The sequence below is a fragment of the Neoarius graeffei genome, chromosome 16, assembly GCF_027579695.1.
Source record: "Neoarius graeffei isolate fNeoGra1 chromosome 16, fNeoGra1.pri, whole genome shotgun sequence".
Taxonomy (NCBI): domain Eukaryota; kingdom Metazoa; phylum Chordata; class Actinopteri; order Siluriformes; family Ariidae; genus Neoarius; species Neoarius graeffei.
Genome location: NC_083584.1, coordinates 3,435,426 through 3,462,568, shown reverse-complemented (window position 1 = coordinate 3,462,568; position 27,143 = coordinate 3,435,426). Strand labels below are relative to the sequence as shown.

The window sequence follows — 27,143 nt, the reverse complement described above, 5'->3', positions numbered from 1 at the left end:
AGCATCCATCATTACTTTAAGACATGAAGATAAGAGACTTTTATTCATCTTTCGGTGGGGAAATTTCCATGTTCCAGCAGCTCACAGATGGAAAGAGTCAGGAATAGACAGTAACAAAAAAAAAGAGTGCAATAAAGATAGTATAAAATAATGTAAAAACACGGGCTATGTACGTATGTAATGTACACAGCAAAATAAGAATGGAACTTAGGTAAGAGTAGTACTTCACCTGAAGTAACAATATTGCATTAATAAAATACTGGCAACTAAAATAGAAATATTGCACCAGGTATTAAATGTTATTGCACAGCATGATATAACTAATGAGGATGGAATATGTGAGTAAAGTAACCAATAAATGACCAAAAAAGCACAGGGTATGAACATAATTGGACAGAAGAGTTATGAGAGTGAGACATGAATAAGAAATACTTGTAAATGAAAGTGATATTGTACCAAGTAGTAATATTGCTGCACAGCATAAGTAGATGGTGGTGATGAGATGCGGAATAAAGTGACAAAAAGGTGATGGTGCCGTTGAGAAACAGTGCTACATTACAGCAGGCTGTCAGTGAAAAGTCTGGCAGCAGTTGGGATGAGAGACCTGCGGTAGCGTTCCTTCTTGCACCGTGGGTGCAGCAGTCTGCTGCTGCAGGAGCCGCTCAGGGCGCCAACAGTCTCATGTAGGAGGTGCGAGGTGTTGTCCATGACCGACATTAGCTTAGCTAACGTCGTCCTCACACACACACACACACCTCCTCAATGGAATTCAGAGGGCAGTCCAGGACAGAGCTGGCCCTTTTCACCAGCTTGTTCAGCCTCTTCCTGTCTCTCTCTGAGCTTCCACATCCCCAACAGACCACGGCAAAGAAGATAGCAGATACTACCACAGTGGTAGAATGTCCTCAACAGAGTCTTGCACACGCCGAAGGACCTCCGTCTCCTCAGCAGGTGGAGACGACTTTGGCCCTTCTTGAACAAAGCATCTGTGTTGGTAGTCCAGTCCAGTTTATTGTTAAGCTGAACACCAAGGTATTTGTATTCCCTCACGATCTGTGTCTGTACCCAGGATGTTCACTGGTGTATGCTTCCTTCCAGTGAAGGAAGTGACTTTTAATTAATAAAAATAAAGAAAAAACATTGAATTAGAAGGCGTGTCCAGACTTTTGATTGGTCCTGTAGAAGAGAATGGGTTAGTGGCAGGATTTAACTCGCCCTTGGCTCTGGAGTTGGCCCTTTCCTGTCTTTTGTTAAGAGGAGAGGGACAGGCAGTTCAGGTACTGTGCCTAGTAAGAGGGCCCCTTCACCTCTCTGGTCACTCAACTGAACTTTGGTCATGGCCATCTCTCCTGTGTCCCCAAGCATGCAGGTGTCCAAGACAGTTTCATATGTTTTTACAGACTCTGGTGGACAGAGGGCCAGGTCATTTGATGGTGTTTCCAGAGTAGAGAAGGGCCTGGACGGGGCTCCTGTTCACAGCCTGATGGTGCTGCTTGGTGCTCGGGGGGAGTGCACGGTACAGCTGTTGACCAAGGATTCTTGACTTAGTCCAAAGGTGATTGGGTTGGGCTCGCTCGGTGTGCACGGGTTCATCCGGCAGCAGGAGTCCCATGTGTGCAGTCTCCATGCCTTACCCTCACCCCGGGCTGGGGCCCAGAGTGGTCTCCAGGGTCAGAGAACGTTGGCATGTACAGGGCACACTCCAGGCCCTCAACTGTCTTCATGGGGAATAGAAACCATTGGTGAAGTTTCTCCGTCTCAGTGCAGCGAACCTTCCCTTCTGCCAGTGCAGTTTTATACGTCCCTTATACAGTGGGGCTGTTTATACAGCGGGAGAATCAGCAAACGAGACAGAGAGAGAGAGAGAAAGGAAGGAAGACAGGAAAAAGTAAAAAGAGGAAGAATGATGAGCGAGAGAGAGAGAAAAAAACGGAATTAAAAGATTAATTTAAAACCTTAAATGTAAGTGTGGTACCAAAATGTTTGGGGGTTTTTGTTTGTTTTTGGAAAAGATATAAGAGAAATAAAAGAATAAAGAGAGAGAAGTGAGGTAAGAGAAAGAACAACTCTTCTACTCTTTTCAGACTCTTCTTGCTTGGTTTTGACACTGGCTTTTTGCAATCACCTTTAGCTAACCCGCCTGCGAGCCCCCGCTTTCTTTCCACCCGCTTGACTTCAGCAGTGGTGAGTGAGTTTCCACCGTTCACTACGCTGTTGCCTTGTTTTATGTGCTGGTTAGTCAAATTGCTTCCCTGCACTGTACTCTGGGTGGAACCGCTGGTGTTTTGGCTACGTTTATGAGCGGTGTTGGGCTAAGGTGGCTTTGCACCTTACATTGGACTGTGTCTGTCCATCTGTTTTTAGATTGTGACTGTGGGTCTGGGTGTTGGTTTTGTGGCCGGGCTTTTACCCATGTTTTACACCTACTCGCCGGAGGAATTAAAAAGCCTTGGTGCGCGGCACCGCTTGGATTCCACGGTATTTAATCTGTGCTGCTCTATTGGAATCACTCCGTGCTCTCCGACTGCTCATTATGCTTCGGAGTCTTCCATACCCATCATATGGACTCACAATCAGATTGCCACAGTCAACAAGAACGCTCATGGAGTTAATCACGGTGTTCTTCGCTCACTTGGGAAACTGCAATGTTCTGCTGTCTCTGGATTGTCACCTGTGTTTCCTGTGAAGATTGGCCTTTTAAACTCCATCACCAACAAAGCGTCACTCATTAATGACCTGATTATCCAAAAGACCCTGGACATACTTCTGCTGGTGGAAACATGGCAACAGGCCGAGGACTATCTACATTTAAATATGTCTTCACCATCTGGATACACACACACATCAAAGCCCCGTCTCACAGGGAAGGGTGGAGGTCTCGCTGCAGTTTTCTGATGTGGTTTGAAACTTGAAGAGATTGTTTTTCATGATGTAACATCCTGTGAATATCTGGCTTTGAAAACCTCCACTCCCACACCGATGTTGCTGCTCTTAATCTATCGACCTCCCAAATCATCGCCATCTCTCTTTCTGTCTGAACTGAATGAACTGCTAACTGTAGCCTCATCTGTCTGTCCTGCCGTCATTCTTCTGGGTGACTTTAACATTCATGTTGACGCTAGTTGCTCCTTGACTGTCTTTGAATGTTTTAGTTGAACTCAGCATGTTGACTTTCCCACACATAATCCTGGTCATATACTTGACTCGCTTCGCTCTACTGGTGTAAAAATTGTATCTGTATCGGGTTCTGATGGAGGTTTTACTGATCAGGTTGATTGAGTGTTGTCTCAGTGTGCCTTCTTCTAAACTTCCTCTGCGTTCTACTGTCTCTTTCTATAATCTTTCTTCTATTGATGTGCATTCTTTCTCTGCCTCTCTCCTCTTCTTTTTGTAAATGTGCTGAGGTTTCCTCTCCTGATGATACAGTTGCTATTTACAATAATACTATATCTAACACACTTAACACTTTCGCTCCCCTTAAAACTAGACAGGTCTCCGCAAATCGCACCTCTCCTTGGTTCACCTCTGAGCTCAGGGCCATGAAGGCCAAGGGAAGGCGGCTAGAGTGCCTTTATAAGAAAACTGGCCTTACTGTTCATCTTTCACTCTTCTCTGAACACATCACAAAGTATAAGGATGCTCTTAACGCTGCCCGATCCTCCTACTACGCTAACATCATTAAGAGTGGCAACTACAGACCCAAAACTCTGTTTAATACAATAAATAAACTTCTTCAGCCTCCTTCCTCGACCGCTCCCAGCTCCCCTGCTCAGTGTCGGGCTTTTTTGGATTTTTTCAAGGATAAAATTGACAGTATTTACCAACACTTTCATTCTGAAATTCATTCTTCTGTTCCGCTAGTAGCTCTTTCTCATAAAGCTGACTGCTGTCTCTCTGCTTTCTCTTCTGTTGATTCTTCTAAAGTATCAGAAATCATGACTAAGTCCTCCTCATGTCTGCTGGACCCGGCACCCACTGCACTTCTTAAATCCTGGGTATCTGCTATCTCCCCTTATATTGCTCATATGATTAATCAGTGTTTTGCTTTAGGCACTGTTCCCATCTCCCTCAAAATCGCTTCAGTTACACCAATACTAAAGAAACCTGGTCTAGATTCTCTTTCACTGTCCAATTACAGACCCGTTTCAAATCTCCCTTTCCTAGCTAAAGTAATGGAACGAGTTGTAGCCTCTCAGCTTCATACTTTCCTTGCTCAAAATGATCTCTATGAACCCTTTCAGTCAGGCTTTCGCAATCTGCACAGCACTGAATCTGCTCTCTTAAGAGTTGTTAATGACCTCCTGCTCTCAACTGATGCTGGTCATCTCAATGTCCTTGTTCTCTTGGACCTCACAGCTGCCTTTGACACTGTACATCATGAGAGACTCATTTCCAGACTGTCTTCTTTTGGTATTACTGGCTTAGCTTTAGCCTGGTTTCAGTCATATCTAGCAAACAGGCAACAGTTTATTTCTATTGGTGTTCATAAATCATCCACTGCTACTGTTGCTCAAGGTGTGCCTCAGGGTTCTGTCCTTGGTCCCCTTCTTTTTATATGTTTCTCCTACAGGCCAGATTATTCGTAACCATGGCCTTAACTTTCATTGTTATGCTGATGACATTCATATCTACATCACTATCACCCCTTCCATAGCCTCTGTTCAGCTGCTAAGGACTTGCATCACTGACCTTAAGCAACGGCTGCATAAGAACTGCCTTAAACTTAATGCTGACAAAACAGAGGTTCTATTAGTAGGTACCAAAAGACAGGTTCTGAATTTCTCCAGTTTTACTATTGATGTAGATGGTGTGTCTATTCATCCTTCCCAAGTTATAAAAAACCTTGGAGTTCTCTTTGACTCCACCCTTACGTTTGAACCCCATCTTAAACTAATTACTAAGAATGCTTTCTTTGACCTCCGCAATATTGCTCGTCTCCGCCCTTTTCTCTTTCAAACTGATGCCAAAATGTTGGTCAATGCGTTTTATCTTTTCTCGTCTTGACTACTGCAGTTCTCTCTTTTATGGTCTCCCTGCCACATTGCTCAATCGCCTGCAGTCCATCCAAAACTCAGCAGCTCGAGTCCTCACACTCACCAAGCGCACTGCTCACATCACTCCTGTTTTACAGCGACTGCACTGGTTGCCAGTTATCGCTCGGATCAAATACAAAATCTTGCTGTTAACCTATAAAGCTCTTCATGGTCTCTCCCCTTCCTATCTCTGTGAGCTAATTCATTTGTCCTGTCCCTCCCGCTCCCTCAGATCTTCTGTCTGTGGACTTCTGACTGTTCCACGGTTTAAACTGGATCTATGGGTGGCAGATCATTCAGTGTTGCTGCTCCTAAACTTTGGAACTCGTTACCACAATCGCTTCGTGACTGTTCCACTCTCTCTTCCTTCAACGCTAACCTGAAAAATTTCCTCTTTACCTCACACTATTCTTCCGAGTACTCTTCCTACTCTTCCACTTCTTTTTTTTTTGGTAACTCCTGTGTAAAGCGTCCTTGGGTTTGTGAAAGGCGCTATATAAATTGAACTTATTATTTCTCTCTCTGTCTGTCTGTCCCTCCTCTCTCTCCCCTGTGTCCCCTCTCTCCTCTCTCTCTCTCTCTCCCCCTCTCTGTGTCCTCTCTCTCTCTCTCTCTCTCCCCCTCTCTCTCCCCCTCTCTGTGTCCTGTCTCTCTCTCTCTCTCTCTCTCTCTCTCTCTCTCTCCTTCTCTCTCTCTCTGTCCCCCTCTCTCTGTGTCTGTCTGTCTGTCTCCTTTCTCTCTCTGTCTGTCTCCTCTCTCCCCTGTGTCCCCCCTCTCCTTCTCTCTCTGTCCCCCTCTCTGTGTGTCTCTCTCTCCCCCTCTCTCTGTGTCTCTCTCTGTCTCCCCCCCTCCTCTCTCTGTCTCTCTCTCTCTCTCCCTCTGTCCCCTCTCTCCCTCTCTTTGTCCCTCCCTCTCTTTTTGTCTCTTTTCTGTTTCTCTCTGTCTCCTCTCTGTCTCATCTCTCAATCTGTCCCCCCTCTGTGTCCCCCATCTCTCTCTGTCCCCTCTCTCTCTGTCCTCTGTCTCCCCTCTCTCTTTTTCCCCATACCCCTCTCTCTCTCTCCCCGTGTCCCCCTCTCCTTCTCTCTCTCCCTCTCTCTCTGTCTTTCTCCCCTCTCTCTGTGTCCCCTCTCTCTCTCTCTCTCTCTCTCTCTGCCCCCCCCCCCCCCCCCCCCCCAATCTCTTGTTCACAAATTGAGGACAGAAGCGGCTCAGCAACAACTGGACCAGATTATCTTTTATTTCAAATCACACACATACAAGCTCCTCCCTCTCTCTCTCTCTCTCTCTCTCTCTCTGTCACACACACGCGCGCACACACTTTTTCACTCAGAGAGAGAGAGATTTAGAAAGTGGACTCTGCACCAAAGTATGTGTGTCTGTGTAGCATTTGACCACGGAGGACGAGTTACTGGATATACCATATAAACTGTGTGTTTGTGCATACAAGTGTGTGTGTGGAGGATGGAGGCATCAGAAGTTCACGAGGAAGCAAAGGAGAAGAAGAAGATCCACTTTGCTGTCCCTTCCACAGCCCAGACTCAGCTCGACCCGCGCCAGGTGGAGATGGTGGGTGAGACACACACACACACACACACACACACACACACACACACACACACACACACACACACACACACACACCCTTAAAATAAACAGTGAGTGTCTCTTTAAAAAGAGTTCAAATGTTCAATCACCCATTAGTGAGGCCGTGTGTGTGTGTGTGTGTATATACACTCGGTAATCTCTGATTGGACAGTTAACTATCAGCTTGTATAAACATTGCATTCCTGTCTCTGATGTAAACCTGTGTGTGTGTGTGTGTGTGTGTACACAAGTGCAGGGGGGTGTTGACTCATTTACCTCACACACTTCCCCTTTCTCTCTCACATATTTACATCAGAGACTTGTACTTCATTGCAGACAGAATAAACCCGACATATTTCATGTTTTGTTGGTCAACTTCATTTTATTAGTTCATATCCATCCAAGCCCTGTGATGACCTGGCGACTTGTCCAGGGTGAACCCCGCCTTTCGCCCGTAGTCAGCTGGGATAGGCTCCAGCTCGCCTGCAACCCTGTAGAACAGGATAAAGTAGCTAGAGATAATGAGATGAAATGAGATATCCATCCATTCCTGCGTTTCAGGCTGCAACACATTCCATAAAAGTTGTTACAGGGGAAGTTTAGGGCGAGTAATGAAGTAAAACAATTAAATAATGATGTGATGTGAAACAGGTGATTATAATCCTGATTTGGTATAAAATCCGTATACGGGAAAGGCCGAGTGTTTGAGGAGTAAAGACGAGCCGAGGATCTCCAGTTTATCAACAGATGTGTGAGAAAATTATTGAAATGTTTAAAAACAATGTTCCTCAAAGAAAGATGGGAAGGGATTTGGATATTTCACCCTCTACTAAAATATCATTAAACCGTTCAAGGAATCTGGAGGAATTTCGGTGTGTAAAGGGCTCAAGCCTAATCTGAACCCCCGTGATCTCCGATCCCTCACTGCATCAGGAACCGTCATTCATCTACAGCTGATAGAACCACATGGGCTCGGGATTACTCTGGAAAACCTTTATCAAGCTACAATACGGAGTTACATCCACAAACACCAGTTACAACTTTACTGTGCTAAAAGGAAGCCTTATGTTAACTGTGTCCAGAAGCGCCGTCGACTTCTCTGGGCTCGGAGGCGTCTGGGATGGACCATCACACAGTGGGAACGGGTACTGTGGTCAGATGAATCAGTATTCCAGGTCTTTTTTTTTTTTTTTTAAGAAGAAATGGACGCAGTGTGCTCTGAAGATGAAAAAGAACCATCCGGACTGTTCGCAGGAACGAGTCCAAAAGCCAGGGTGTGTCATGGTATGGCGTTGGGTCAGTGCCCTTGGCAAAGGTAGCTTACACTTCTGTGATGGAGCATTAATGCAGAAAAGTCCACTGAGATTTTGGAGCAACATCTGCTGCCTTCAAGACGACGTCTTTTCCAGGGAGATTTCAACAAGACAACACAAAACCACATTCTGCTCACATTATAAAGGCGTGGCTGTGGAAGAAGAGGGCGTGTCCCCTCTGTCCCCAGTAGACAATGTGTGGAGAATTTAGAAATGAATATGACAGTGACGACCCCGAACTGTTCCACACCTTCAGACCTGTTTACAGGAAGAACGGGACAAAAATAACACCTGAGACACTTCATCACTCGGAGTCTTCAGTCCATAAACAGCTTTAAGTGTCGGGAGAAGGAACGGGAACATTATACACATTATAAAGTGGGAAATGATTTACTGTAACAACTAGTTCTGATTTGGGGTTGTAGAGAAGAGGATAAATGGGTTCATTCTACAAAACGACAAAAAAAAGCGATGTTCATTTTTATCCATGTGAGATTGAGATGGAGCTGCGATTTCAGTGACGGACTTTTTTTCACTTCTCTGTAAATGATGTGTGAAACCAAGCGATCATCTCGAACGATTCCTTGGACGGAGTCTACAGAGCTTGTGTGCTGATATTTCTGCAGTTCGATACGCACATCTTCAGGTTCCTCCTGCAATTAGTTCCCATTTAATGGAAGAAAAAATGATCAACATTGTGTCTCTGGCGCGTGTGCAGTGAGTACAGTTAGCTCACTTTGCTAATCCAGTCTGAGAACAAAGCCGAGTGCGTAACACGTAAATCACACAATAGATCAGATTTTTAAACTCATTAATGTGTTACTTAATTTGTGTTGAACTCGTTAGCTTTAGGGATTATTTATAGCTGCTCCTGTTTCTCCTCAGAGCTTTCAAAACAACAGGAGCAGTCGGTACAAACCCACCAGAGACGACTACAAGCAACATGAGTGACTTTCAGCTCTTATCTCCTGTGTGTGTGTGTGTGTGTGTGTGTAGGCCAGGCCATCCTGTGATGTTTTAATTTTAGTCTGTGTGTAAAGTGGGTCAGGTTGGAATGAGGACAGCGACGCTCTCGGCAGAGGAAAGAAAATATTCTCTCTGGAGATTCTAATTAATGTCCGTCCTGATTATAATGATTCATCATCCTGCTCATTACACACTTTTTATATATACACACGTGCACACACACACACACACACACACACACACACACCTAGTGTTTCACAGCGTTACACTCAAATCAGAGCTGGGTTTCAGAAAGTCTCAGGGTTTGGGAGTTTCAGACAGAGGGCTGCCAATCAAGTGTACTCATTAGAATATTAGACCACACCCATATTTAATTTTTATTAATTTGAGTGGTGAATGTATTTATCACAAGTGAATGAAGTGGATGAGTTAAAATATTTTCAACACAAGATAAACTTCATATCTTCTCCCCGCTGTGGAATGTTCTTCATATGGATACATTCACAGAATAAATACGCAAGTTAATCAAAAGAATTTAAATTTTGAAACGGTTCGTCATTTTGACAACGTGCGTTTAGTCAGCGGGAAAACGCCGGGAGTGACGTCATCAGAGTGAAATATCGGAAAATATGTCCTTCAGATCTGTGATGTATTTCGGATGAAAAATGTGAGTTTTTCAACACGAGAAGATAAACTTCAGATCTTCAAGCCAACGTGTGATTTTCTTTTTATTATATCGACACGTTCACAAACAAAGTCCCCAAATTTATCAAAACAACTCACTGATTTCCTCCTGAGTGACAGATAGAGATTTGTGTCCTGGTTTTGGTTGTCCGTGTCCCGGATGGAGCTCGGATGAAGAATCCCAGTGGCGTGTTGCCCACTCGGCTCTGTGTAATAAATGTACGCGGTACTTGCTGCTGGAAGTGTGAGGCGTGATGACGCTGTGGGATTAAGGTTCTGTTTTTGGGTTTCTTTCCATTGACGAGTCGTTTGATGCCATTCAGGACTCATTTGACTCACTGAACTCGAGGACTGATTCATGGAACGAGAGAGGATCGAACCTCAGCCTGTCACTCAACACTAAAGTCTGTAAAAGTCTTTAGTCTCAGATGATCGTCATTAAATCACCATGAGCACAATGACCTGTGAAGATCAATCATGGTTTTCTTCCCTGAATCACTTCACTTTTCACGTCACACGGTGAACTAGAACATCGAACAGTTTATGTTTCTGTTTTTCTTTCCTTTATATTATCCTGAACAGTAACTGCACCTCTCTGTCCTCCCTCGAACGGGGTTCAAAAATCACTCTTTAGATCACTCTGTATTCTCTTCACTTTATTTTATTACTGCATGTTTTGAGGCTTGTGAACAGAATATTTATTCACATCAGGCTCCTTGATCTCTCTCTCTCTCTCTCTCTCTCTCTCTCTCTGATATACACAGATCTCTGTGCATCTCTGTGTGTCTCTCTCTCTCTCTCTCTGTATCTCTGTCTATCTCTCTGTATCTCTGTGTGTCTCTCTCCCTCTCTCTATGTACCTGTCTCTCTCTATGTATCTGTCTCTGTGTGTATCTGTCTCTCTTTCCCTCTCTGTCTCTCTCAATCTCTCTCTCATTGTCTCTCTCAATCTCTCCCCCTCCCTATCTGTCTCTCTCTCGCTGTCTCTCCCTCTCTGTCCGTCTCTGTGTCTCTCTCCCTCTCTGTGTGCCTCTCTCCCCCTCTCTCTCTCTGTATCTCTCTCTTGCTGTGTCTCTCTCCCTTTGTCTGTCTGTGTCTCTCCCTCTCTGTCTGTCTGTCTGTCTCTCTCTCCCTCCCTCTCTCTCCCCCTCTGTGTGTCTCTCTCTCTCTCTCTCTCTCTCTCTCCGTCTCTCCCCTCTTTCATTCCCTCTCTCTGTATCTCTCTGTGCTAAGATCCTGGAAGGCTGCATTGTTTTCAGTTCTTTCCTTTTAATGGCTGATATTCGGCACATCAGTGTGTTTTCTGTAAATTAGCTGCATCTGAGGCTAAATTGGTGTCACATGAGAGTAAAGGGTTAGTGGGCGGAGCTTTTCAAGTCATTTAACACCTCCCACCTCTGACTTCCTGCTTTAAAAGGAAATGCATCAACACAGAGAATCAAAGCCCTGACCCACGGGCTCCGTTACAGAAACTCCCTGTACCGCCGTTACCCAGAATTCCACACGAGGAGAAAATGTCAATTTAATAACATTTCATCGAAACCTTAAATTTAGTTGTGTTTTAAGTTACCTTTACTGAAAGTTTTCAATTCATTAACTATTACCAGTAACTTCAAGACCCTTTACTGGTATTTTTAAGAGTCGTAGTGACTTTAAGTGGCATCTTAAATGCTGTTTTAAAGATGGCTAGATAGATGAGACCGTCATTGTAGTTATTCAACGAACCTTAGTTTGCATTTAACAGCGTTTCATTCTCTTTTACAAGTGACAGAAGGTCATTAATGTTATACTATAAGAATTCTTAAAGTTATAAGTAAATACACTGACATTATTTCATAAACTTTAGGATCCTTTAAGAATATCTTAAATCTGTTCATTTGTTTCGTGCCATACACAGAGTTGCCAGGTCTGTGATTTCCATGCAGAACTATTTCCTTTGACTTGTTTCTGTGGGCGAGCCACACCTCCGAGCCACACCTCCAAGCCACACCTCCAAGCTCCTCTCATTAACTGGGAGTCCGATTATCTTTTGGAGAAATCGTTAAATTGGGAGTTTATAAACATACAAATCAGATCAAATTCTCTGAGGAATTGGTGTAGAATTCCTGATCATTCCAAGATTCTTCTGAAATTGTGTGTATGAGAGAGGAGGAGATGATGATGCAGCAGACAGCGCTGTAGATGGAGTTCATGTTTTGTGGGTTAGGTCACTGTGCAGTGTCACTGTCACGATGCTCTCTGAGGATCAGACCCAGTTAGACACGAACTCTGTCCTTAAGTGATAAAACGATGGATTAGAAATGCTCCAGAAAGAGGACGGATTTTAATTTAATACTTTCTAAATAAATCTCAGTGGAGCGCAGGTCTTAAAGTGGAATTAGATCATGTGTTATTGTAATAAACAGTAAACGGTACGTCCTTATAGAGAATCTTACGCGAGGATGGAGAGGAATTGTTTTCATCCCAAACTATTTCCTGCTCATCCCAAGATCATGATGTCCAAAAATAGATCAATTACACTTTGATTAAAAATCTCCCCGAGCTGGGTGTGATATGGACAAACACAACATGACGTGTTTCACTGCAGTGACTTTGGGTTCGGATGTCGATCATTTTTAACGAACTTGTGGATAAAACTGGCGACGTTTCTGCGCTGTAGACACCGGAGTGTAAAAACTGCCTCCTCAACTCAGTAACTCCGTATCGTTCTGACATCATAAACACGACGGATATCTCGCATGGGGTTAGAAAGAGCTCAGCTCCGGAGTGAGATGATAATCCAAGAAGACAAAACAAATATGGAACTCGAGTTCATTTATTGTTACAGTGGGGCAAAAAAGTATTTAGTCAGTCACCAATTGTGCAAGTTCTCCCACTTAAAAAGATGAGAGAGGCCTGTAATTTTCATCATAGGTACACTTCAACTATGAGAGACAGAATGAGAAAAAAATCCAGAAAATCACACTGTAGAATTTTTAAAGAATTTATTTGCAAATTATGGTGGAAAATAAGTATTTGGTCAATAACAAAAAAGTTCATCTCAATACTTTGTTATATACCCTTTGTTGGCAATGACAGAGGTCAAACGGTTTCTGTAAGTCTTCACAAGGTTTTCACACACTGTTGCTGGTATTCTGGCCCATTCCTCCATGCAGATCTCCTCTAGAGCAGTGATGTTTGGGGCTGTCGCTGGGCAACACGGACTTTCAACTCCCTCCAAAGATTTTCTATGGGGTTGAGATCTGGAGACTGGCTAGGCCACTCCAGGACCTTGAAATGCTTCTTATGAAGCCACTCCTTCGTTGCCCGGGCGGTGTGTTTGGGATCATTGTCATGCTGAAAGACCCAGCCACGTTTCATCTTCAATGCCCTTGCTGATGGAAGGAGGTTTTCACTCAAAATCTCACGATACATGGCCCCATTCATTCTTTCCTTTACACGGATCAGTCGTCCTGGTCCCTTTGCAGAAAAACAGCCCCAAAGCATGATGTTTCCACCCCCATGCTTCACAGTAGGTATGGTGTTCTTTGGATGCAACTCAGCATTCTTTCTCCTCCAAACACGACAAGTTGAGTTTTTACCAAAAAGTTCTATTTTGGTTTCATCTGTCCATATGACATTCTCCCAATCCTCTTCTGGATCATCCAAATGCTCTCTAGCAAACTTCAGACGGGCCTGGACATGTACTGGCTTAAGCAGGGGGACACGTCTGGCACTGCAGGATTTGAGTCCCTGGCGGCGTAGTGTGTTACTGATGGTAGCCTTTGTTACTTTGGTCCCAGCTCTCTGCAGGTCATTCACTAGGTCCCCCCGTGTGGTTCTGGGATTTCTGCTCACCGTTCTTGTGATCATTTTGACCCCACGGGGTGAGATCTTGCGTGGAGCCCCAGATTGAGGGAGATTATCAGTGGTCTTGTATGTCTTCCATTTTCTAATAATTGCTCCTACAGTTGATTTCTTCACACCAAGCTGCTTACCTATTGCAGATTCAGTCTTCCCAGCCTGGTGCAGGTCTACAATTTTGTTTCTGGTGTCCTTTGACAGCTCTTTGGTCTTGGCCATAGTGGAGTTTGGAGTGTGACTGTTTGAGGTTGTGGACAGGTGTCTTTTATACTGATAACGAGTTCAAACAGGTGCCATTAATACAGGTAACGAGTGGAGGACAGAGGAGCCTCTTAAAGAAGTTGTTACAGGTCTGTGAGAGCCAGAAATCTTGCTTGTTTGTAGGTGACCAAATACTTATTTTACCGAGGAATTTACCAATTAATTCATTAAAAATCCTACAGTGTGATTTCCTGGATTCTTTCCCCCCATTCTGTCTCTCATAGTTGAAGTGTAGCTATGATGAAAATTACAGGCCTCTCTCATCTTTTTAAGTGGGAGAACTTGCACAATTGGTGGCTGACTAAATACTTTTTTGCCCCACTGTATATAGAAGTGACCTGAACAGACGCAGGATGTAGCACCTGAAGCTCGCACTCGTTTTCTCTGCAGTCTATCAAAAGACATTCAAATAGAAATGACCTGCTGAAACTCTACAGAAACATAATGTCAAAACGGTCACCTGAATTATTCATTGAGTTATCGATTTGATTATTACATTAAATATGAATCTTCGTTTCTGTAACGAATTAAAATTCCCATGCTAAGCAGGCGTTAACAAAACAGATTTACTGTAACTAGTAGATTTATATTTAATATATTAAAGCAAAAGTCTCGAGACTGAGCGTGCACTAATGTAGGGATCCAGGAGGTGGGCGTCGCCCTGGATGGACCTGAAATGCGAAATACAGAAGAAGAACGCTGTAAAACTACTGGCACAGACTCCAGAGTGTCGTCATCACCTTCCAGCAACGGCATTAAACTCACTCACACTCCTCTTCTCTTGAGGTAGCCATGTTGCCAACTGCCCCACCCACCTTTTCTGTTTTTGTTTTTATCTTCTTTGTGGGTTGGCTTACTTTCAGACCACACCCTTTACCACTTCCGGTAGGTCAGGAGGGGCATCACGATAAAGTCGTAGTGTGCACATGTTCAGCAGAAGATTGTGTGCACTTTGGAGACACCCATGTGCACATCTGCATCTGTGGAAATATCCGTCGGCCTTAAAGTGCACATCACGGGTAAATTCAGGAGCAAGCTCACTGTAATTCTCCTATTTTATATTAAACTTTGGTCAAATATCTGTAACATTCTGCATTCTCTGCATTTTTTTACCTTGCACAATACCAGAAAAATTCAGTTGAAATCAAGCCATTTGAGGCGAATTGGTCCGCCTCTGAACAAACTCGGCATTTGGATTCCCCGGCAAACATTGATTTTCGTGACGTCGCGTGCGGGACTCCTCCCTCTGAATCCTACGTCAGCACTGGTTTGTTTATGAGAAAACGACCTGGTGGTTTTCTGCAAATTTCTTCAACGTTATCGCGTAATTATTAAAATGGTTAACAGATGTATCGTAGGAGGGTGTAGCAACACCAATCATGATGGGATTAGTACTCATCGTTCCCCACAAGACCGGACAATGAGAGAGAAATGGGAGCGCTTGGTCTACACAGGCTGTGCACTGAAACCACGCAAAGCTCGCGCAGCCTGCTGGCGCTTCCGCAGGTGACATCACGAATTTGGCTCCAGACTCCCTTGGGGTTTTTCCAGACGTGGTTTTTTTTTTTTCTACTGTAGACAGATGGCCCTGTGCAAAATTACCCTTCTGGATGAGTGTGTAAAGGGACATACTTTTCATATAAAAAAAAAAAAAACGAAATTGGTCCAGAATATGCCCTTTAAAGCAGCGGTCCGCAACCACCGGTCCGCGGACCGGTACCGGTCCGCGAGACATTCCGAACCGGGTCGTGACATTGGGGGGAAATGCCAAAAAAAGGGGGGGATTTTTTATATATAAAAGAGAGAGAGAGAGGTGTAAATAAAACATGGGTTCATTTCACGTTAGATAAGTATGCGTGGACGCTGCATAGCCTATTGCATTCGGAGGCCGATAGCACATTTTATTTTTTTCAATCATGATGACTGTCTGACCCGCCCTCAACACGTAGGCTATTTTCCCACAGCGCTGCCTCAGATCAGCTCAGTTCTCATGGTCAGCGACAGTGTATATTAGCTACAATGAGCAAGAAGCAGCAAACATCCTTAGAAAGTTTCTTTGGTTTGGGTAAGGGTGAAAAGAGGTCCAGCATCGATGACGATGACAATAATGATCCCGGAAGCAACCCAAAGAAAAAGAAGGGATCTTTCAATAGGAGATATGATGATTCCTACCTAAAATTCGGCTTTACACAGACCGGTGACTCGCATGCTCCTAATCCGTTGTGTGTGGTGTGCGGGGACAAGCTGTCGAATGAGTCTATGAAGCCATCAAAGCTCATTCGACACCTTGAAACTAAACACCCCACACTTAAAAATAAACCTCTTGAATTCTTTGAGCGCAAAAAGCAAGAGCAAGATTCACAAAAACTCATGCTAAAGACAACTACTTCTGTGAACGTGGCTTTGCTAAGAGCCTCGTACAGAGTGGCGTGTCAAATAGCTAAGTCAAAGAAACCATTCACTATTGGAGAAGAGCTAATTCTGCCTTCTGCCCAAGACATGTGCGACGAAGTGCTTGGGGAGGCAGCAGCCAAAAAGATAGGCTCGGTACCTCTTTCTGCCAGTACTGTGCAGAGGCGCATTAATGATATAGCGGAGGATATTGAGGCGCAGTTGTTGCAGAGGCTAAAAGGGTCGCCGTGGTTTGCAATTCAGGTAGACGAGTCCACTGATGTGGAAAACAGGGCAATACTTCTCGTTTTCGTGCGGTACATTTTTGAGGAGGATGTTGAGGAGGATCTGTTGTGTGTGCTCTCCCTTCCAACAAACACCACAGGTGCAGAGTTGTTTCGGGCGTTGGATGGTTACGTGTCAGGGAAATTAGACTGGTCCTTCTGCATCGGTGTATGTACTGATGGGGCTGCGGCGATGACTGGGCGGCTGTCTGGTTTCACTGCGAGGCTGAGCGAGGTTGCACCTGACTGCGAACACACACACTGTGTCATTCACAGAGAAATGCTGGCCAGCCGTAAATTGTCACCGGAGTTGAATGCTGTATTGAACGATGTCGTTAAAATGGTCAACTTCATCAAAGCACACGCACTCAACACCCGGTTGTTTGAGCAGCTCTGCGAAGAAATGAATGCAGAGCACAAACGCCTTCTCTTGCACGCAGAGGTCAGGTGGCTGTCGAGGGGGAAGTCACTGGCCAGAGTGTTCGAGTTGAGAGAGCCTCTGCAGGCATTTCTGGCAGGAAAACAGTCTGATCTGGCTGCGCATTTCAGTGATGAACACTGGGTGTCAAAACTCGCCTACCTCTGTGACATTTTTGCTTTGCTTAATGAGCTCAACCTGACACTTCAGGGGAGAATGACGACTGTCTTTAAAGTAGCAGACAAAGTCGCTGCATTTAAAGCAAAGCTGGATCAGTGGGGGCGTCGCGTAGACAAGGGTGTATTTGACATGTTTCATTTATTAGTGGGGCTATTGGGGGAAACGGAGCCAGCGCCAGCTCTATCACAGTTGGTTCGTGACCATCTCGTTGGGCTGTCGAAAGAATTCGACCGCTACTTCCCAGCCTCCCGAGATCCGCGTGATAAGAATGAATGGATCCGCAATCCATTTGCAAGAATTCCTGACCACCTGTCCGTTCAGGAGGAAGCGCAGCTGATCGAGCTGGCAAATGACGGTGGTCTTAAGACTAAATTTGACCAAACAAACTCTCTGTCTGCGTTCTGGGTAAACGCCAAATGGGAATATCCGGAAATAGCCGTAAAAGCGCTCAAAACGTTGCTGCCCTTCCCAACTACTTTGCGAGGCCGGGTTTTCCGCAATGACAGTGACCAAAACAAAACTGAGAAACCGATTGGATATTTCAAATACATTAAGAGTGTCACTGTCCAACATCACCCCCAGATGGGACATTCTAGCTGCAGGGAAACAAGCACAGGGCTCACATTAAAATTTAATCGGCTTATGCCATAATAAAATTAGGCCTTTAATTTGTTTCAGCACCTATTCCTATTGTGTTGTGCATGTTGTTTTCATGTTCCTAGTTCAATTTTGTTGTTCAAGTTTATGTTCCTGATTCAGTTTTACTTACTGTTCATAGCTGAAGTTCGCTACTTTTAACGCATGCACAACACCAGATATGGAACCAAAACGATCACCAAAATTGTCCTCCAATTCAAATAATCAATTATTCTAATTTGTAAAAGCGTCAGCTAAATGCATTCTCCCAGTATCTGCTAAACGTAGACACCCCGCCCCCCAGCTCGCGCGTGTGAGACCACGCCCCCCCCCCCCCCCCCCCCCACACACACACACACACACCGGGCCGCAGCAAAACAATGCTGAACCAAACCGGTCCCTAGTGCTGAAAAGGTTGGGGACCCCTGCTTTAAAGGGGCGGCTCACTCTTCCCAGAATCCTCTGCGCCAAGCAACAAGTCTCCGTTTTTGCATCCACGGATAATCAACTGTTTTAAAAACAATCTGCAATAATGTAGCGACGTCCTCGGCCATCAATCGTGACTTGTAACGTGAAACTGAAGCTATTTTGTCAAAATAGTTCTATTTTAAACTCTCGAACACTCTGTTCTGATTTCGTTTGATTATTCTGTTGTAATGGACCAGAACGGGTCTCGGCCATCTCTCAGGCAGCCGCGGAGGAAAGACCGTATCAGGTGTATTTTACTCAGACTCTACCCGTATGACACGCAGATGAAGAAAAAGTTTGAGATGGATTTCAAAGGCATCACTAACAGCAAGTTTGCAGAGGTTTTGCTCCACGGAAAGCGAACAGATTAGTGATCACATGACAGCAAACTGGCTTGTGGGACGCGTGAGGAGTCGCCCCTTTAACTCGCCTCAACTCGGATCCTTACAGCTGATGGCGAATGGCTTTTTGCTGAAAGACGGATGAGCACAAATTTGACCTTGAGGTAAATTAGATTTTAAGTGAGTTTTAAAAAGCAATAGAAAATAATCCCATGGCATTTGAGATGCGTAAGGAGTCAAGTGGGCGGCACGGTGGTGTAGTGGTTGGCACTGTTGCCTCACTGCAAGAAGGTTCTGGGTTTGAGCCCAGCGGCCGATGGGGGTCTTTCTGTGTGGAGTTTTCAGGTTCTCCTCGTGTCTGTGTGGGTTTCCTCTGGGTGCTCCGCTTTCCCCCACAGGTTAGGCTAACTGGCTACTCTAAATTACCCTACTGCTGCAATTCTGGCCAAATCAACCAAACATGGTTCTCCTCAAGCCCGGATTGGGTTTGGCAGTGATGACGATGGAGTCAAGTGAAGGTCACAATAAAAATGTAAAGGAAAAAAAGTGGTTTTTTTTTTCTTTTGTAAATCTGCTTGAGTGAGTGTAACGCTGGAGTAAAGTACAAATCTTCCGAATAATACTTTGATAACATAAAGTTCAGTGAAGTATTGATTCAGTGCAGTCATCGTTATAGAGAGGATATTGGGTTAACTCATGATTTGTTTTTTGTTGTTATTGTTGTAGATACGCAGACGGAGGCCAACGCCTGCCACACTGTTTCGAGTCGCTGACCAGCCGTGTCCAGAGGACGACTACACCACGGGTCAGGTAGGACAGCACCCCCTGCTGTTCAGGAGGATAAACTACATTCTCACTCCACAGCTCTGCCTCATCCAGTAATCAGAATAAAGTCTGTCAAGTCTGTTCTCACATACGAGGAATTTACCTTCGTGTTTGGTGCTTTAGAGTTAAGATAAAAAAAAATTAAGCAAAGAGGCAAAAGTAGAAATATAAATAGAAATATAGCTGCAAGTGGTGATGGGGGTGGCAGAGCTCCTCCTGAAGTCTACAATCATTTCCACTGTCTTCAAGCATCATCAGAGATGAGTCCAGTGAGGGTGGTGTCATCTGAGAACTTTAGGAGCTTGACAGACTGATGCCTGGAGGTGCAGCTGTTGGTGTAGAGGAGAGGGGACGTAGCCTTGGGGGGGATCCAGTGCTGATGGTTTGGGAGCCAGAGACGTGTTTCCCCAGCTTCACATGCTGCTTCCTGTCAGACAGGAAGTCAGTGATCCACCTGCAGGTGGAGTCAGGCACGGTCAGCTGGGAGAGCTTGTCCTGCAGAAGAGTCGGGATGATCATGTTGAAGGCAGAACTGAAATCCACCAACAGGATCCTAGAGTCGGTTCCTGGGGAGTCCAGGTGCTGGAGGATGAAGTGAAGAGCCGTGTTGACTGCATCGTCTGCAGATCTGTTGGGTCTGTAGGTGAACTGCACGGGGTCCAGGAGCGGGTCAGTGATGGCTTTAAGATGAGAAAGCACAAAGCGCTCTAAGGATTTCATAACCACAGAAGTCAGAGTGATGGGTCTGTCGTCATTTAATCCTGTAATCCTTGGCTTTTGGGGGCGGGGCTAATGATGGAGGCCTTGAAGCAGGCTGGAACGAGCAGGCATGTCCTCTCTTTTCCTCTTATCCATAAATCTGCAAGAATCAAAGAAAATTCAGCAACTTTGATAACATCTTAACTAACTCTTTAAAGGGGAACTGAAGTCATTTGTAAACTTGCTTTATTTCTTAATTAGCGTGTTATTCAATGACGTTTTGGGTTTTAGTAACCTTATATCGTGACTTGTATTGGCAACTAATCGCAATTAAATATTATACTTATCGGCCTATTCGGTGTTTAGCCGTGTTGAATTTAGTTCGTTTGGTCCACAGCAGGCGTCGCTTATCCGCGCGATCTTCACGAGACTTGTGCGAGACTTCGAAACGTGAAGCGTCAGCCAGGTGTCAGTGCCGCCATTTTGAAAACTCTTTTCCAAACTAAATATTGCACAAAAATGAATTTAAACGATGATTACTGTCTATTTTTTTTCAAACTTTCCCAATTGCTCTCAAAACAAACAAAACCTCCGGCTTGATTACATCAGCATTCGAAAGAGGGCGCGCGCATCTTTTGACAGCGTTGGCAGATGTTGGTCACTTTGAGTTCCGCTGTACATTTTACTTCCGTCCTACGATGTCTCTCACAGGTCTCAACGAATCTCGTTTACAGCCATTGCTTTGACATATGGACTGATATATTACAGAGCACATTTCACGCACTCATAACTCGCTATAGCAGCGACAAAATAGCGATCAAACATGCATTCCTATATTTAATGAAATGAGAAATAGAATTTTGATGATAAATTTGCCTTCAGTTCTCCTTTAAAGAGCTTGTTGATGTCCCTCTCCAGAATGGAGAGAGTTGAGGCTGTGGTGGGGGAGGGGGGCCTCTAGGGTGAGAGGTTATAGAGAGGCCCCAGCAGCGGTGGGGATGGAGGGCAGGAGCTGGATTGTGGAGTCACGGGGATGTTATCAGGACAGTCCCATTGTCTTTCAAAGTGACGGTTGGTTGGTCAGGCGCAGGTTGTTAACAGAGTGGGGGGCTGAAGGTTTGTAGTTGATCTGTCTGAGCCCTTCCTTTCCAGACAGGTGCAGAGTCATTGGCTGAGAACTGGTGTCAGAGTTTCTCAAGCCCACTTTACACAGGGACGGTCTGAAACAAAAACGCAGAAGTCCGTTTTCGTTCTCACTTTTTTCTGCGTCTACACGACCGTTTTCAAGGAGGAAATCTGCGTCTATACGGTGGCGCATAAATGTGTGGAATTCAATTGGATGTGCATGCCAGGCGGCTAGGTGGTGCTGTGAAAGACCTCCGCTATGTCTGCACGCATGCGCAACGTCTTCCGTCTTGTCTGATCTGCACATCTGCGCCGCGAAAACTTTGACTACTCTGGCTATGGTAAGTAAGAAAGTAAGTAAAAAAGTAAGAGCATACTATACCCGCCTCTGTTCATTAACGGTATATGTGCAGATTCGGTATAGATGTTCGAAGGACTCCTGGACGTTTATTAAAGCTGCCAGAGCAGCTTGAAGGTCCGTTGGATCGATGTAATCAGACATGCTCTTACTTTTTTACTTACTTTCTTACTTCCCGGGCTGGCATGTACAGTATATGACATATGTATGACGTAAACGCGTACCCGACGTGAGCAGATCCGAGCAGAGTTTTGCGTATTGGGTAGTTTAGACGGATATGCAACGGGGGCTGTTTTTAACTTAAACACTCTGGAAGGCGTTTTCAATTTTTTCCGTTTTTCAGCCTCGGAAACGCCGTCCCCGTGTAGACGAAAGGCACTTCCGATAAAATATTTAGTCGTTTTTACCCGACAGCGTCCTCGTGTAAACGGGCCCACAGAGTGCAGGTGTTTTAGCTTCTCTCACCGCCTTGCTAAACTCTTTAAACCTGTCCCTGTCTCCACTTCTGAACGCTTCTTCCTTTTGCGCTCTTAGCTGTCTGAGCTGATCTGTGATCCAGGGTTTGTCATTACTGTAACTCGCCCTGGTTCGTGATGGAACACAGTAGTCCTCACAGAAGCTGGTGTCGGACGTCACAGCCTCTGTGAACTCATCCACACTGTTGGTCGCAGTCCTGAACACATCCCAGTGTGTACAGTCCAAGCATGCCTGAAGGCTCTCCACAGCTTCATCTTTGATGTCCTCACTACAGGTTTCCTCAGCTTTAATTTCTGTCTGTGCAGGAATCAGGTGGACCATGACGTGGCCAGTGCAGTGCGGGGGATGGGGTGAAGGGCACTGCTGACTGGAGTATAACTGTATGAGCTGACTGTATGAGCTGACTGGTCGGGCATTTAATAAACTGTTTGGGTAGTTTGTGGCTGAGGGTACCTTTGTTAAAGTCACAGAGGACAATAATTATAGAGTCCAGGTTCGTCTGCTCCACACCCAGCATCTGATCACCAGCATGCGCTGTGTGTTCTGCCTGCTGGTCTGCGGTGGAATGTAAACACCGACCAGAATAAATGAAGTGAGCTCACAGGGGGAGCAGAAGGTTTACAGTTAATGATAAATGGTTCCAGGTCAGGAGAACAGTGCTGCAAGATCACTGACGCATCGCTGCACCAGCCGCTGTTTACATCAAAACAGATTCTGCCGCCTTTCATTTTACCGGAGAGATCCGTGTTACGGTCCGCTCTGAAAAGGTGGAAGCCGGCCAGCTGCAGCGCTGAGTCTGGTACGAGTCCGTACAGCCGCGTCTCCGTGAAATATAAAACGAAAGATGAGTGAAAGTCCCTGTTTCTCCCCACCAGCAGCTGGAGTTCGTCCAGTTTGTTGCACAATGAGCACACACTGGAGAGAAATATCGCAGGTAGCGGAGTGCGAAGTCCACGCCGGCGGAGGTGCACCAGCGCACTTCCCTCTCCTCCGCCGTCTCACTGAGTGAGCAGTGGTGAGCACACCTTTGACCAGAATGTCCAGTAATTTCACAGGTGACACCAGAACAGTTGGTGGTAATTCTGCTGCAGTTGTTCCCCTGATGTTCAAGAGCTCTGGTGAAGGAGATTCGAGCATCATAGCAGTGAACTGAGTTTACAAACAAAATAAGAGAAGAAAATGTGCACCAACACACCAAGACAGCCATCTGCGGCACCATCGTGGTGATGTACGTCACTGAGATGAATAATCACTCCCATTATGCACAGGAAGTTCATACATGAAAGAGACATATAGTTTAATATACTTATAAAATGTTTTCATATAAATCTATAGTTTACAATAGTGATGCATCAACACCCCCCCCCTTTCAGTACAAATACCTGTGTGTGTGTGTGTGTGTGTGTGTGTGTGTGTGTGTGTGTGTGTGGTACTGATACAGGAGTCCGAATGAATTAGCAACGTAACCATTTGCCCAGTTCATGATTCAGTTCGATTCATGATATTTTGGGGGGGAAAAAATTAAATGATTAAAAATTTATTACCAAAAAATGCAACATTTTTATTTTCCTATTCTCTATCAGCGTAAATATTCATTTTGTTAAATTAAAAAAAAAACTTTTCATTTTCTAATAACCAGCAATAATTATTTACCCACATTTGTAAAGGTTGGAGTAAAATATAAAGGCCTATTAACTAAAATATTCCTTTGATTTAAAAAAAATTAATAAAGTTCTTAATAAACTTTATTCTGCCTCATTTTGCTTCTCCTTTCTTTCTTTCAGCAGGCTGTAAAAAGAGCGAGTGGTGATTTGTTGTTAAATCTATTTGTACAGAAAAGCAGCAGCTTTTTCACATTTCAGCTCCATTTTTGCGGAATTAGAGCTGCGTTACTTCCACCTACAGTGAAGTCACATGCATTCCTGCTATTGTACATTACTGCGCCCTCTGCTGCCTAAACAACACAATTACAGCTAGAAAAAAAGGTGTTTTTTTTTATTTCATCGATTTGAATCATCATAAATTGATATATGGTTACATGACGAGTATTAATGAATCATATTTTTTTAAGTTCACGAGCACGGTATCAGACGGATATGTAATACCAGTATCGATGCATCCCTCGTTTACACAGTATAGAAACGCTGTGAGTGCAGCAGTGCCTTCTGGGTAAAGTGTGCTCCTGAAGTTGACTGAATCATCAGCTAACCCACATCTAACAAAATAATAGTTGTATTAAAGTGGATTAAGGTGGTTGACGGAACTCGCCTGGAAAAATCCACAACCCCAGAGGAGCGGTGTGTGTAATGGTGCTCATCTCCTGACTCCCTACACAACCATCTGAGTCAGGGATTTGGATTCTGGGATGTCCGGCGTGTCCGAGGTCCTGTTCACAGCGGACAGTAACGCGTGTCCTGGGCGATGGGATGGTGGGGATCAGTGCTGAGTGCAGGTGTGAATGGGTCCCAGTGTGTCTCAGAGACGATCACTCGGACCATGTTCGGAGGAGGTCTGGGACGCCTGTGGCCGCATCACACCTGTAGTGCGAACGTGAACACGTCTCTGTGTACGGGTCAGCAACGACGGACCGACTGATCCCCTGCGGCATCGCTCTCACTGGGAAATAAATCCCCACCATGCTGCTTTTTATAGCTTCACTCATCATCTCATCCATTTATACACTTCATTAACAGAACACACACACACACACACACACTAAATGTTTAATAAATACACCAGTATAAATATGATTTATTAATTTTATGAACAGAAACTGATTTGTTTGGTGTTTCAGTGGGTGGTGGGTGAGAACGGAGTCCTGAGACCAAAGCGCATCAATCCCAACGTCTACCAGCCTCCTTCACTGAAAGGTAGACGTGTGTGTGTTCGTTCCTCATTGTACATCTTCCGTTTCACCAGACTTTGCTGTGCTGATTGTAGTGTTTACACACACACACACACACACACACACACACGCCCCAGTCATGTCCTCCATTTTTACTGTTTGATGTGTCGGATTAGTGCCAGATGTGATGGGCGTGTCCCTGTGCTGGATTTTACAGGATTATAACTAACACACGCACAATTTCTCACTCAACCCCCATGTTCATGTTCACACTAACACACACCCCAGTCACTAATGATGTCACTTTTGTGGGCGTGTCTCACCTGCTCTTGATATCACTGCAAGTCAAACTAAGAAATGATCAAAGCTGCGACAGAAATGAACAACACTCCATTTAACATGAACTTCTTTCTAAATGCATATCTTCTACACACACACACAGTGAGAATTGGGTGAAGGACACACACTTGACCGTGACTTTGACGCAGTGAGCTGCTGCTGTTTATCTCAAATTTGTTGAATAAAGAACGATAAAGAACGATAAAGCTCAATCAGCTTCAGACTCCGCCCACATCTGCAATATCATCTGGTGTGTTTGTGGAAAAATGTGTATCAGTGACGTGTGTGTGTGTGTGTGTGTGTGTGTGTGATCGTTACATCCAGGTTACAGCGTTGACGTGTGTGAGAGCTCTGATGTTATGACTCATTTCATCTGTCTGTCATTTTTATCTTCATGATTGATTGATTATTATTTACCTGCTGTGTGAATGCGTACATGTGTGTGTTTTCCTCTATCATATACACCAGCACTTCCCTTATATACTGAGTTTCCCTGAATGCCTGTTTTTGCCCCTGTGTTCCTTTGTCTGTCCATTTGTGTGTGTGTGTGTGTGTGTGTGTGTGTGTGTGTGTGTAGCTGTTCAGCAGATGGCTGAGGCTCACATGCAGAAGTTGGGTGTTTTTCCTCACATGGAGGAGGACGGAGAGGATGAAGAGCGAGTGTTAAGGTTTACTACCGGTAAAACACACACGCACTTGTAGTTGTATGAGGATGATGTGTCTGTCAGCATGGCACCCGGACGGTGCACCAAGTGCCTGATTGATGTTGGAGTATTTTGTTCTTGCACTGTGTGTGTGTGTGTGTGTGTGTGTGTGTGTGTGTTAGAAATGAAACATGGTGGTGTTCCAGGCCCTTTATAATAACAGACTGATGATCTTTAAAAATCTGTCTTGGTTTTGTTCTGATCAGATTCACAGACAGAGACGAGCTCGAGTGACGACCCGAGTAAACCACTGAGCAGCACCAGAACTGACGAGGAGGAGGAAGTGAAGGAGGAGGAAGAGGAAACAGCAGATGAGAAAGATGGAGCAACAGACGGATGAAAAAGGAACCACAGAGGAGACGATTGAGTTTAAACCGAATCAAGCAAAGGGAGGAAAAGAAGTGTGTGGGGGTGTATTTTGTGGGGGGGGGGGGTGCGTGCGTGTGTGCTTTTCCTCTGAATAAGCTCTCTTTACCAATTCCCACGTCCAGTCCATTTATACATATATGCAGTGTGCGCACACACACACGCGCACAAAAGACTAGGTCATAGATCAAAATATAAATAACTACAAATATTTTGGAAAATATGTAAGTTATTAAATAATTAGGTAATAAAGTGAGATTGTGTGTATGAGTATTAGAATATTATTCTCACCACTGTACAAGTCCACACCCAGTCAAATATTTTTGTCTCATTTGTTGAACTATTCTTTATCTACTTTAAGGACTTGTGTGAAAGTCTGATGATGCTTTCAATCATATTTATGCAAATCTGTAAAATATAAATGGACATAGAAAATTCAAAAGGGTTCACAAACTTTCGAGCACCCCTGTATGTTCTTAGAGTATCCTTGTTTTTGATATAAAGTCTGTTACATTCTGATCAGATGAATGAACTCGCTTTATGGTACGGATTTGCATGTCGTTGCCACTTGGCAACATTTACATTTTAACATTTTACAAAAGTCGCATTCCATCTGAGCTTGTTTTATTGGTCAAAATTAAATGTTAACTTCCCACAGATCGTGCGTTAGTTTTTTCTTGAAGGACTTTTGTTGAAATACTGCGTAACGCTTCAGTTTCTGACCGCGCTCCGGTGACGACCGCGACGGCATCAAGCATCTGATGAAAAGGGAAGCGCTGCCAGCGTTTCCAGGTCATGTGACCTGACAATAATGTTTCATAGCTAAAGAAAGATTCACATGTTCACAAAAAAATAGTAAAATGTCGGTTTTCTGCTACTGCTGATTAGAAGAATGAGAAACTGATTGTTGCCACGCGGCAGCATCATGCAGGAGAGGGTCAGGAATTTAACCTCATGATTGCTCCATCAACATCACACACATCAAACTGGGAGAAGTTTA

The 27,143-nt window shown here is 44.6% G+C and overlaps 1 protein-coding gene across 1 annotated transcript; it reads left to right on the top strand.

Annotated features, from left to right (window-relative positions):
* Nucleotides 1-6,278: 6,278 nt before the first annotated feature.
* Nucleotides 6,279-26,800, top strand: ppp1r1b (protein phosphatase 1, regulatory (inhibitor) subunit 1B). The gene is made up of 5 exons (XM_060942330.1): nt 6,279-6,602; nt 19,132-19,215; nt 24,684-24,759; nt 25,651-25,752; nt 25,984-26,800. Exons 1-5 carry the CDS (start codon nt 6,498-6,500, stop codon nt 26,115-26,117), a joined length of 501 nt encoding a protein of 166 aa, XP_060798313.1. The 5' UTR covers nt 6,279-6,497; the 3' UTR covers nt 26,118-26,800.
* Nucleotides 26,801-27,143: the final 343 nt, after the last annotated feature.

Bases quoted from the DNA above. Each gene is read 5' to 3' on its own strand.
- ppp1r1b (XM_060942330.1), top strand. From the start codon at position 6,498: ATGGAGGCATCAGAAGTTCACGAGGAAGCAAAGGAGAAGAAGAAGATC. The intron at 6,603-19,131 runs GTGGGTGAGACA...TTATTGTTGTAG, and splicing joins ACCCGCGCCAGGTGGAGATG to ATACGCAGACGGAGGCCAAC. The intron at 25,753-25,983 runs GTAAAACACACA...TGTTCTGATCAG, and splicing joins AGTGTTAAGGTTTACTACCG to ATTCACAGACAGAGACGAGC.